Source organism: Rhyacophila brunnea, unplaced genomic scaffold, assembly GCF_057557595.1.
Source record: "Rhyacophila brunnea isolate RB1 unplaced genomic scaffold, BYU_Rbru_1.0 scaffold_22, whole genome shotgun sequence".
Classification (NCBI taxonomy): domain Eukaryota; kingdom Metazoa; phylum Arthropoda; class Insecta; order Trichoptera; family Rhyacophilidae; genus Rhyacophila; species Rhyacophila brunnea.
Window position 1 is genome coordinate 7,440,465 of NW_028232882.1, and position 14,033 is coordinate 7,454,497.

Genomic DNA, 14,033 nt, shown 5'->3' on the forward strand with positions numbered 1-14,033 from the left:
TCCGTTAGATTTAGAGCCAACAGAAACTGCAAATATTATAATTATACTGAATATATTTTACTACATTATGTTTGATAACATTAAAACTATCTATAATAAACGGTTTGACATAATATTTAGTGGAAAAAACGGTTATCAACACAGTCCATTAATGTCACAAAAATATGGCCTCGTTGTCCATTATTACATTTCAAGGTTCCAAAGAATATTATTTTACGTCATAAAAATACTTTATGCAGTTATCAAATGTTTAACATAAATATTTGCCGATGAATAAGCTTTATAATTATATAAATAGTTTTTCTATAAATCTTACGTAAGATTCAGGCTTAACCTCCGAAAATACCAGAAAATAGCTGACATGGAACACCTTCCCCCTTTTGGGCCTCATGTTGTAGTGTTAAAAAAAGAAAAGAAGAAAAATAAATAAAAATTATCATGGAAATAATGCAAACGCTGATTACAAACAATTAAACTACTCTCTATTAGCGATTGAGGTGACATATCTAAATAAACCAATAAATTTTGAATGATAACTGATCGTAAAACCTTCAAATTATAATATATCGACTTTAGAAAGAAAAAAGGGCGTAACCCTCAGTTTTTTCAAAATAAGTTTTATTGCATAATAACGTTGTACACGACTACAAACACATTGTGCTGGTTTTTTTTAATAATTAACTCAATAATTAATATCAGATTAGGGATATAAAAATTAAATTATTAATTATCATGCACTTATATCTATTTTGTATTTTAACTTTGACCAAAAACCATAACAAACACGTTTTTGTACCTCCTGTAAAATTTGATTTGTCTGGGTTACGCCCTTTTTCCTTTCCACAATCGATATGTATGTTAAATTTATAAAAAGTGCTAAACTTTTATTTTTCATTAGATGAGTTTCAATCTTTAATTATTTCTTTCTGTAAACCGAGAATAAAAAACTGCTGTAAATTTTTTTATAAAATAAACTTTTATACACTTTCATGAAATGATTGTTTATACTATTATCAATTTTATAGATCATATTATATTGAATAAAGACTACTATTTATATAAACGTGCGTAGGTAAAGATAATATTATATTCCATTATCCTGTGGTAATATTTTTAATCACGCATTGTTTTAGTGGTTGGATAATTAATAATTAAAAAATATTGCTCATTAAATTTAATGAAATTTGTATTGTCTGATTATTTATTAAAATTAATATTTTAATTTGAAATACCGCTTAATTCGTTTGGATCTTTCTAAGTATTACAAAATTCCGTCACTAATTTATTCGACGTGTAATATAATTTAATACCTTGTTTGCTTTAAGGTGAATGACTCTAAGCCGAGTTATATATATATTTGGCAAAATATAATATACTGATACCTGTAGCTATTATCACACACTCTAAAAGTTTGGCATATAATATTAATTAAAACCGATATATGTATGTAACTCTTTAATGTATGGTTTTTATTTTATTCAACGAGAGATAATTTTAAATACAATAATTACAAGATAAAAAGAACTTTTTATATACTTACAACGTTTTTAAATTTTCTATTGGACCATATTATAAACTTGACTTGACTAGCTTAAACGATCAAAAAAATTGTACTTGACATGTCATATTGATTACCATAGTAACGCGCGTATATATTAATAATTTAGTTGCTAGGACCCTAGACCCCTAGCAACCAATAATGGTGTCGAAATAATTTTTCATACAAAACAGAATTAACTGAAAATGAATTCAATTCTACTTAAAGATGGGTAAAAGTATTAAAAAAAATGCATTGGCATCGTGTTCTGATATATTCTAAAAGTTTGAAATGTCTAGATAGTCGGGAAGTTAGTTAAACATCGATTGTAAGATTTCTACCGGACAAATAAGAATACGAGCTAAGAAAAACGTTGTAAAAAATGTAGAATGTTAATGTTGCGGCACTGTTATGGGCAGCTATGATTTTATTTGAAGCAGATAACGCAATCGATACATCAGAAGATTTAAAAAGGGACCTCCAAACGGTTAGAATCAGTCATAAAATTATTAAATTACAACAAAATCTTAATTCTCACGAATTAGGTATAACATATTTCACAAATTATTATAAAAATCCTGCATTTGTAAATTAAACATCAGCCAATACTATTATTATAAATCTCACTATCATCTTCAATAATAATTGTATTGAGAATAGATACATTGTTATTTTTACTAGGTACCTACGTTGTTAGTTATTTATGGTTTTTATTTTACTTTTCATTGTGTGTCTTAAAATAGGTCAGTGCCTTGGGACTCCGAGTGTCAAAGCTCGTCATTAGCCGTAGGCGTAAGAAAAATTTTATGAACCTAGTTAAAATTAGTGATGATAATAATAATCCATTTTCAAGTCCCACAGTATATCACAATGTCTCCTATAATTAGCAGTACCGGGAAGTTGGTATTCTATTAAGATAATACAATATTTTTTAATCAGAATAGCGTAATGTGATATAAAATGGTGCATGTTTGGCATAGTATGAATTGAACACAAAATAAAGCAATGTGTAAAGAAGTAGGTAAATGTACGTGATGTTAAAAAGGTCTGCGAGTTGATAAAATGGCAATGGGTGGATACTTGCTGCATAAATAATGCATTCATACTAAGGTATGCAATGAATAATAAACAAACACAAGGCAGTCCTAAAATTCACTGTATCGACGAATTCGTTAAGTTTGTCGAAAGTAAGTGTCTGCGAAGAAAGGAAGTACTGAGCGTAAAATGAGTTAGGGGTGACCTTCATCTAACAGTGGATCAACCCCGGCTAATGATGATGACTGTATATGACTGCTTAATTTGAGGTCAAAAGTAAATAGTTAGCACTTTGAACTAAAATTTAAGATTCGTTTTATTAGATAATTTAAGACAGAACTATCGTACTCATTTAAATAATATCAGTAAGCGAAATCAGAATGTTTGTGAAAAACAATTAGATAGTCTAATTAAAAACAAGTTTTGGCGTTAATTTAATACAGGAGTCAAGTAAATTTATATTTATTCTCGGCAAGTGAAGAAAAATTAATTAAGTTTCGTGGCTCGAGGCTGAATATTATGCACATTAATGTTAATTTTCTCGAATTACCGGTTTGTAGCAAAAAATGTCCTCTCTAAAATATTTATGTAAATAACACTTGTTTTAAAAGCATTTTTCAATACGTCTGTTAACACGTAAGTAGTTTCTGCAAATTGATTTCATTATACACGTATTTATTGTACACTGTACGCATAAAATGTATCTACAATTTATCAATATATTCCACGCTACTGATTCTATCTAGTAAAATTAGGTCCAATGTTATTTTGCTACCTAAACAATGTTTTATTATATAACAGTATAACAGGTAAATTAAAATCGTTAGAAAAATATTTTATCAGTTGTTATTTTTTTTTTTACAGATTTGATTAATTCAGTCTGTGTTTTAGATGAAAGTTAAAAAAATCAAGTTAGTATGATTAGTATTTAGAATCTTACCCCGAGAAGTTTTATTTAAAATTTAGATGAATGTGAAAACAGTTATGTCGATTAAACTTGTATCAATTCTGTGCCTGGAAAATTCATGTTATTTTTTTAAGTTAAAGGTATTTATAAATTGCAAAAACATCGGTTAAAATCATTATATGCTTACTTGTTTTTTGAGTTAACGATGAGAGGCATTTGATGTAGAATTTCTATTGCATTCTTTATAATTATGTAAAAAAGGTGTTTTTTTAATGTACTTAAACTCAAATAGATAACCAATTCAGGAATTAGTAATTTATTAAATTCTATACGCAAATGTCTGAGTTGATTTATTATTAAATTGTAGAATTTCATTGATAATTGCTAAATTTATCTTTATTAGACTTTTAAACTGGTTTAAGGGTTTAAAATTGAATAATTTAAAAGGCTTGTTGTTTCCGTATATGACAAGAATATATATTCTGGAAGCATTGAAGATCCATGTCGGATTGTAGACCTGTGGAACCTTGTAGAACTTAGAGTGACGATGAAAATTAGATGGTATATCGTTAAGTTAGTTGAAAAATACTATCATACAATGTTCCACTAGATGTATATTTATGGATACATAATTATCCTGAAAGGATATGAATCGAATACTTGATTGATTTTTGTGATAATAGGCGGTAGAAACTGTGGTAGGTAATATATACTGAATGTCTTCATCCAGATGTAGATCATTTTGAATAGATGATGTAATATTCAATTGATGATCTCAAATGTATAAAATGTATCCGGAAAATAAATATTTATTAATCTATAAATCTTTATCTATAAAAATATATAAAGCTGAATAATAATATAAGTGTTTGATTAAATACAATATAAAAATATTTCTGTGCAGTACAGGAACGTAATTTGATATTTTTAATGCGGTTAAAAACTGAGGTTATTAGTTTTTTTAAATGATACTTTTATGATTTAGCTATTCATTAAAAATAATAGCTTTAAAAATTTATTACGAAATAGAAAGGAATTGATATTATGTACTATTATCGAATAGTTTGGGTATAACCGCATTGTCATTTCAGACAAAAAAACCAAACTAAACTCAAACTTTTAATGATGAAAAAGTGCTTATCTTACGTACTGTGGGTACATACTTCCTGTATAACAGCTGACGAGCTTTTTTAATCAACAATCATTATTTTATTTTAAATAGGTATCTATTACGGTTTTATAAAAAAGCATCTGGTATAAAAGTTTGTAAATGATTTATTTATTTACATAAAAAAATATTGATATAGCTTTATTTATGTAGGTGTCTAATATTTTTATACTTATAAAATTGATTGTAATTTAATGTTTGCTTTTGAAGTCATGGGTCACATATTTGAATTCATAATCTAGCTAATTCACATGTTTTTTTTTTAAATGTGTTTTTATATTTAGAGTATGGTCCTAATAATAAACAACCCTTTGCCTTCATAGTCCACTGATTAACGATGGATTTTCATTCGAGCACTCCGGGCGTGATTTCCGGTGGGGTCAAAATATGTTTATGTAATTTTATCAAAGCCTGGGCGTTTCAGTGATTGTTTCACTATTACTATACTACTATTATTCGAACACTTATTTAAAAACAACTATTAGGTAAGCATCCTTCTCAAGAATTGCCCAAGATACATATTGGATTGTAAAGCTGAATTCGATGGTGATTTACCAAATTTCGGATATAAGACCCAGATTTCGCACAGGTATGTCGAAATATTTTTTTAAAATATAAAATTTATTCATTGCGATAGAACCGGGTTTTTCAACTTTCACTAAAAAAAAAAAACAGCCGACAGACACAAAATATCTTTTCTTATTCGAAAATGTGGACCATATTATGAATAAGTATTAAAAAAATAGTAAAATATAATTATGTATGTATTTTTTTACCTTATTCTCATCATTTCTGCTTTTGTAAAATAAATGGCACCGTTCACACAAAAAAACTTACTTAAATAAACACATATAATTATTATTAACACGAATAAAACACAATATTAATAATAATTATTAAATTCACTGAATATTGTTAATTATTAATAATGTGAAAAAATCACCACTTTTAAAAACGAAAAAAAAACTCTATACTGCGTGATTATTATTTATGGAATATTCATAGTGAATTAATTGTGGCCGACCACGTAATTTTGACAGGGCGGGAAATTTGAAAAGCGAATGGAAAACCAGCGGGAAGTTTGTTTCGCGCGGGACACAGCTGGCCGCAAATAGCGAGGTGCGCACACGACAGCCGCGCTAGCTCGAATGGCGACTAAAGACCGCCGGATGAGGTAAATGTCGTTAGAGAAAGTGTTTTGCGGGGTCGGCTCGCGTCGTTCCTCTTATCTACAAGTGTTATGGTGGCGAAGAGGTGGCATTACCTTGCCGAGAGGTTATTTCGAAACACATTAACGCGAGAAAAATGGCTGGGATGACGATGATTGTCTGTTGTGTTATGCGGAAAGGAGACCCGCAAAAAAATGTAGAGAGCCAGCTACCGAAAAGATGCGGTCAGATATTATTGTTCATCTTGGCGTATTAGAATTGTACTCGCTTAGCCATATAAAATGTCAGGTTTTATAATTTTACGACACAGAAGTGGATGCTTATCGCATTATTTAAGATTACTGCTATGGCCATAGCTAATTTGAGGAACTGAGGATTAAAATGATCCAAGTTCATCTCTTACACATAGGTCAAACACACAATTTGCCGCCAAAATTCGGTAGTCCTATTTTGTAGCTGTCAAAATAAAAATGTGAATATTTTTTATTGAAAATTTATAACTTATAAAAAATATTCTTAAACTATATTACAAAAAATACTAAGTGACAATGCCCTCAATGTGTAGATACGGAGTATGTGTGTGCTGCGCTGTATTGCGTTGCGTTACAGACAGATAAATTAAGACAAAATATTAATATATAATGGATACATATAACCTGGATTCTATATTCAATTTGATGATGCGAGCTTATTTGTTAATCTTGCTTTTTACATTTAATGGTTATTCATTAGAGTTTTTTTATCTACATTCTTATCCCACCATATCACGTTCAAGTCTCACAGCGTAAAGCAGGCACAAGGTTGCGCCATTTAACTATATTGAGTTACGTGTCTCATGTATCTCGCGATAACAAGTATATGGTGCAAACCAATTGAGGCTTTTCTTCGTGACTACTGATTGACTGACGCAATTGATTATCTCTAGTGTTCGTGGTGGTGTCGTACTAGTGCATGCGTAATATTTAGCAAAGACATATGGCAGCTACACAAAGTTACATGTAGCTTTAACAACCGGTATTTACACTGGTGGCACTTTGTCAGAAAGTATATCTTAAAAAGGTACAAAAAATTTGAAAACATAATTTTTGCGCTAGATTTCAAAATCAGCGAAGTCCACCTTTAGGTATTTTTGACTTTTTCGTAAATTGTTGAAGAACTACTACTTTTTAACATTTCTGTGTTATCAAAATGTGGAACTTATTAATTTTAAATATTCTATAATCGAAATAATATAAACTTTCACCCTTGTGACTATGTACTTGAGAAAACAGAAAGGTGTTTTTCTCATATTCATCTATTATGGACTTGGCTGATTTTGAAATCCATCGACACAATTTTACTATATTTGTAACACCATACAGACATTTTTTGCAAGTTCTATAAAGTCTCTTTTTTGAGTCTGAATCTTCAGCCACTATAACACGTCACTTCAACAGTAGGTACAACCAACCCCGTTTTCCTCAGCGTATAGGATCTCGTGGAAGTTGCATTTTAGTGTGATGTCTTGCATGATAACAGGTGTTTAATGATTTGTATCTCACCGCAATGCAGGCTGGGTATCAGAGATCCCTCATTTAATCGCATAATCTTGAGTATGGTCTACTTTAGTTCGAAGTCTGTTGAAGGCTTTTCATGTACGAGAATCTTTTCTGGTTTTATCCATTTTTAAGACCCTCATAAGCTATTTCAGGTACCCATACAGACAGTCGATCCTCTTCGGCTGTGATGGTCAGATGTGACGTTGTTGCCAACAAGCTTAAATGTTTTTCGCACGTGCACCCAAACATGCAGTGACGTCCCTTGGGGGTCGGTAGATTGAGTGTCGCTTGGGGCGGCAGTTACTCGAAAGGCGGCAAATCGAGAATAATCATTAGATATATATAATATATATAGAAATAGGTACCTTAACTTAGTAACATAAAAGGTTTGACAGGACTATAGTTTTTTTTTGTCGGGTTTGCGATGTCTAGTTTACTTCCATTTTTCTTGGACGTCACATCTTTGATGACCAGAAATGACACGTGCAGATTTGCGAATCATATTTGAATTATAGGTAGGTAGGTACATAGTTACATAATTAATTTATCCAAATATTTTTGCCAGTGACTCGCGAGTTTCGAAAGTCGTCAGGTGTATATTTAAATGCATCTGAAACCGTGGATTCGCAATAATGTCTATTGAAATAGAGATGGCATTTAAATTAGATTTAGTGGTATATATTTTGTTAGTAATGTGTCCATATTGCACATTTCTTAAATATTGGAGTTATGAAAAGATGATAAAAATTACTGTATAAAAAAGTAGGGCGGTATTTTGGCGCTGCCTAAGGGCGCAATTTTGTCTAAAGACGTCTCTGCAAACATACTATTGATAGTCATCTTCCTGGACCGTCTTCTCGACGCGGGCTATAGCTTGGAGAGTGCCTACAGAGCACTCGAACTTTATTGTTTGTAGTTGGGTTCAGATATTTTGTATTGCAGGCACCACAGTTCTATATCGACTGTGTTAGGAGAAAGAAGGGATAACCCTCGATTTTTCGAAAACTGCTTTTATTAGATATCAACAATGTATACAATTAAATAAACATTCTGTAAAAAGGAAGTAAGCCGCAAATGCTGAATTATTATCTAAATTCAGGTTTTAATCGAGCTAAAAGAATTTACCCTCAATTTTAATGATTTTTCGTTAATAACTTCTTTAATTATTATTAGATCGAAAAAATATTACACTAAATCATCAATCATCATGCAACCAATGTCTGTGCCTATTTTTTTTAATATTAAACCAAAATCATTCAAAAAACGTTTTTAGCTCCTCTTGTAAAATTTGTTCTGTGAGGGTTACGCCCTTTTTCCTAAACACTGTCGATATTATTTAATGTTATTCCATCCACTATTACGTGAGTGACATAGAATGTGTTAACTTGTTTAATAATTAGCATGAAACATGTGATTTTGGGATTTTCGCAATATTTTTTTTTCTAAGAATTGTTATTCAGAAAACTATAGAAATATTTTGAGGACATGCTATTATTTAGTATTAAAAAGTCAATGCATATTACGATAGAACCATGACTAATAAACACTTAATATATTCAACATAACTCGATAAACCGATTTTTTTTATTTGATTATAACAAGTTGCAACGAAATATTATGTCATATAATATGAATTCCGAAAAATATATCATTTTACTGTATTTACAGGTATTGCGTTTGATAGCGTAGTGTTTTTTTTACAACGTTTTTATTAGACCGTATTCTTATTTGTCCGGTGGTTGTTTATCTAGTAAAAATCTTGCAATCGATTTTTAACTAACTTACCGACTAGCTAAACATTTGAAACTCTTATATCAGAACACGATGCCTATGCAATCTTTTAATACTTTTAGCCACCTTTAAGTAGAATTAAATTCATTTTCAGTTAATTCTGTTTTGTATGAAAAGTTATTTCGGAAGAAATCCGTAATCCAATTCACTATTATTGGTTGCTAGGGGTCTGGGGTCCTAGCAACTAAATTATTAATACATTCGTGCCTGACTATGGAGTTCAATATGAATTTCAAAACATTTCATTTCAGTATTATTTCTATCAAGTACAATTTTTTTTGATCGTTCAAGCTAGTCAAGTTAAGTTTATATGATTCAACAGAAAATTTAAAAACGTTGTATATAAAAAGTTTTTTTTTATCTTGTAATTATTTACCTTTAGTTTAATAATTAAAACTATGAAGCTGAGAACACGTTTACTATAATCATACAACTACAATGCAATGCGCCATGACAAGTACATTATAGACAAGTAAATGAAGGAATTTACTCCCACAAAGAATGTAAAAAACTGAAGTTTTATACATTTCGTAGAGTTTCATAAATTCACCTCAGCAGATTAACAATATCTAGTATTGTAGAGATCCAAAAGCCCTTCTCAATGCCGAAGACAGGAGAGGTTCCGAAGAAAATCACGCCGACTGGAGAAAAACATCTCATGTCAATTAAGTCTTACAAAAATGTATAGACGTGGTGGTCCTCCTTGTTGACTAGAAAAAAACATCTAAGGCTCGGAGTAATAATATATAGAGAGAGGCTATTGTTCAACAAAATGAAGCCCTGTTTCTGGTGTATAATGCACAGCAGAACCTCAGTTTTATTATTATTAACTTAACTACGAAACGCAGTGGCGAAGACTCCATACTAGGCGATATTTAAAGCCTACCTTCTTAAGAAAAATATTTTTTAATTGCATATTGACATATTTATATACTTAATCACTTCATTATTTTATGTTCTATAAAAATAATTTATTTTGCAAACGAGAGATGTCGTATATTTAGGAATGTATTACAGTTTTACACAGTTTACAAAACAATCTGCAAAGGTATTAAAAAATATACTACAGCGCGTCATCTATCCCGACGTAAATAAATTTCCAATTATGTGTGAAATAATTCTGATTTTTTTTTCGTATGGACTTTACGTCTCGTAACCTCAGCAAGTCTGCTGATTTGTATGAAATAAGGTAAGCTCCTATCGTAGAGCCTAAAACGTTCGCGCATAATATTGTTGTCACGACTGCGCACTTTGTCCAAAATCAATAATAATTAGGTAATTAAAAAAATAATTTCAACGGCGCTTAATCGAATATTAATAAATAAGTAAGTAAGTATAGATTGTTTTTAAAAATAAAAATAAATTATATCTAATGATTTTTGATGGGTACACATGTTTTGAAAAATACGTAATTTAAACACATCGCTCATTTTATGTCGTCAATGAGTTTTTGAAGTTTCATTGAATTAGTGTGTACCTATTCATTAGTGGTAAATATCGTACTATTCTTGTAAGTATACCTGACAAGTGTGCTCTTTTTATCCCACACTCCACAGCCTACCTCTTTCCAAAAGTCACCCTTTGCCACTGATGAAACGTTATACCATCATGTTGTATCTCACTACGGCTACTAAATTTATACATAACATTGTTAAACATATTTTCTACTAAACTAAATCAAAATAATTACCACTAACTTTATATTTAACGCAAAAACAATAAATTTCAGCAGCACGTGCTCGCAGTTTTTAAATTAATGTAATCATTCAAATTGCTATTTACCGGCTACGTATTCAAAAAATATTTAAGTCAGCCGTAGAAATTATATCTTACTCTAACGCATCTTGCGGAGATATAAGCATGCAGAATGCTTTCTCATTCGCACTCATGGTTCGTTTTTGTTCAGGCCTTGGGCGCCCTAAGGCGATCCGAGTGGTATTGGGTCTTTTATGTGGGGGTTAAAATCTTTACTTATATGTTTACGAAATATTGCCTGGCTCGGTTTGTAATTACATATTCTATACAGATAGTCGATATATCACATAATAGATAAATAAATATTGAATCGAAAAATAATTAATATATTGAATGGTAAAATAAACGATTTTAAAACAAAATTTAATTTTCTGCAGTAAGATTTTAAAAAATCAGTGAGCACACCAAAATGCGTCTTACTTATTTACTTGTATATTTCAAACAACGCATTCAATATGGATAAAAATTGAAACACATATCATAGAAATGTGAACCATTATCTGAACAAGAAGATATAATCAGATACTACCAAAACTTTTTTATCAGACCTCGTGTGTCGGTCTGGAATAGGCACAGGTGGCATGAAGTATCCACCCAGCATACGCACGAAGGACCAAGAAGAACGAAATGAGTTGGATGAAGTTTTAATTCAGTGGTGGAATTGTAATTGTTCGTTAACCAATTATATTTTAATTTGGTATTACATCAAAGTACTAAGCTTATTATTTTTTATATGGATACATATTTGATTAATAAACACGAACTGTTGTTATGGATTATTTTGTCTATTTTAATAGTAATGCTTTATTAAATTGGTAGTTTTACGTATATTGTGGAAAACACAGTATGCGAGGAATGATTATTCAATTGGGAGATTATTTGTGAACTGCTTGATTAAAAGATTCGATATCGACTACTCATTATAAATAATATTGTAATAAGTTCAGTTATGTCAGTTTAAGACAAATACTTTATTATTGACTGAAATCTTTAGTTATATTTTATATCGATAGAATTACTATAGAATATTAGATGAAAAACGATCAAAAAAATAGCACAATTAAATAATTTTTAATTACTTAACTATTTTTTTTATTCATCGAATAATTCACAAGATTTAAATCATCTCAAGATCGCATAAAGTAGCTGAATTTGGGAAGCGCTTCAATGAGTATTAAAAAGGCAATAGTTAAAATTAGTCGTAATTAGGTATGACTCTTTTATTTTGTTAACTGTCAATTCATGGTGGAACTGCATTGTATTGTTGTTTTTATTTAATAAAACGCAATTTTTATGTAGTACTTATTCCACTTTTAATCAAGAGATTAGGACCGGTTTCGTCCGCCTCAGAAGGACATTTTCAATCATTTTGAAAATGTCCCTATGAGGCGGACGAAACCGGTCCTAATCTCTTGATTAAAAGTGGAATAAGTACTACATAAAATTGCGTTTTATTAAATAAAAACAACAATAGGTATGACTCATTTAGCATAGTGGACTATGTGCGTGGGCATGATACCCGAGAGATGCAGGTTCGATTCTTGCGGGGTCTTACTTTTTTCAAAAAAAGATTTTTTCTATTTTTGTTATAATATATTTTCTTAGAATTGTTTTCAAAATTATGTAGGTATGTTCAACAATTAAATAATTATTGGAGTCAAGGCATTTGTTTTTAATGCTTTTATAAATATAACGTCAAATTATAGAATTATGCTGTGTAATTAAATATTGAATTGTTTTTTTTTAAATTTTTTTTTGTTTTAATCAATATTTAAATTTTATTGTGGTTCTTACAATTTAAACCAGTTTTTGGAATAATTTTAAATATCATGAAATAATCAAGGATGTTGAGTTTGATTTTAATTTTTGTAGTTATCATAATAAATTAGCTTGTAGAAAATATAAACTTTTTTTATGTCTCGGGACTAGATCTGGACATTTTATTTGTTGTCGTCCAAAATGGTTTAATTAAAACCAGTTTTTAATAACATTTTGGCGTCAGTCACCCTGGTATGGTAATCGAACCAAATTGATGTAATAATTATAAAAAAGTACATTTAATATTCGCGAGGTATTTCCCAAAATGGTATTTGCAGTTGTCTATAAATAATTGAAATTGAGTTTTGCAAAAAATAAACAAAACTCACAATTAAAATGCATATAATTTATATTTCTAATTTAATTACGATATAAAATAAAAAGGATAAGTTGAAATTTGCAACGTTTTTCACATTAAATTTATCGTACACCCAAGTAGGGATTGCATTACCGGTATTTAATAATTTATCGATACCGAAATACCGGTTTCAAAAATTTGAAATATTGGTATTTTCAGTATTAAGAAAGCATACACGTTTAAGTATTTAGAAAATGAATTACATGTTATTCTGTTCATTACTTACTACTATATTGTAATTAACCATTTCTTTTATTCAACGAATAATTCACAAGATTTAAGAATGTACCATTCAATTAATAAAAACAAAAACCAATTGCCAAATTAGCTTGATTTAGAAGGACGCTGATGAGTAGGTATTAAAAAGGCCAATAGTTAAAATTTGTCGCAATTAGTATGTAGTATGACGGACTGGGATTCTCTGCCGGGGTGGCTTACTTTTTTCAAAAAGATTTTTTCTATTGGTTATAATATATTTTTTCAGAAAGTGTTTTTAAAAATTATGTATGTACTATTTTGTATATTAAATTTAGTGGTGTATAAGATTAATGCTGCATAAACGCAAATATATTCACTGAAACCAACAAAGTTAAATAATAATAAAACAAAATCCCTCAAATATACTTATAGAATTATTGTCGCGATGAATTAACATATTTCGAAAAAGAAAACATTCGTGGCAAATATTTCCAATAATTATGATATGTAAACGTCCAGACTTCTGATTTGCTATAACCAAAAATGTTTTGTTTTTAAATTAATATATAAAATAATTTTCAAAACATAACGAGACCATAAGAATTGGTTTTAGGTGCGTGAAGCGAAAAATCGTCTTCGCTATAAAATACAATTGAGATAAATTCGTCTTCTTATAAGGATTCAAATAATTTGACGGTTTTATGATTCGATTAATATGTACACTTAGGTTGTGAAACATATGTATATTTTATAGATACA

At 29.7% G+C, this 14,033-nt stretch overlaps 1 protein-coding gene across 1 annotated transcript in view; it reads right to left on the reverse strand.

The window, feature by feature from the left end:
• Positions 1-5,797, reverse strand: part of LOC147069998 (uncharacterized) — a 162,421-nt gene extending 156,624 nt beyond the window's left edge. Inside the window, exon 1 of the mRNA XM_085949343.1 lies at positions 5,424-5,797. Within this exon, the coding sequence (XP_085805469.1) occupies positions 5,424-5,437 (14 nt within the window). The 5' untranslated portion in view covers positions 5,438-5,797. The remainder of the gene's footprint in view (positions 1-5,423) is intronic.
• Positions 5,798-14,033: the final 8,236 nt, after the last annotated feature.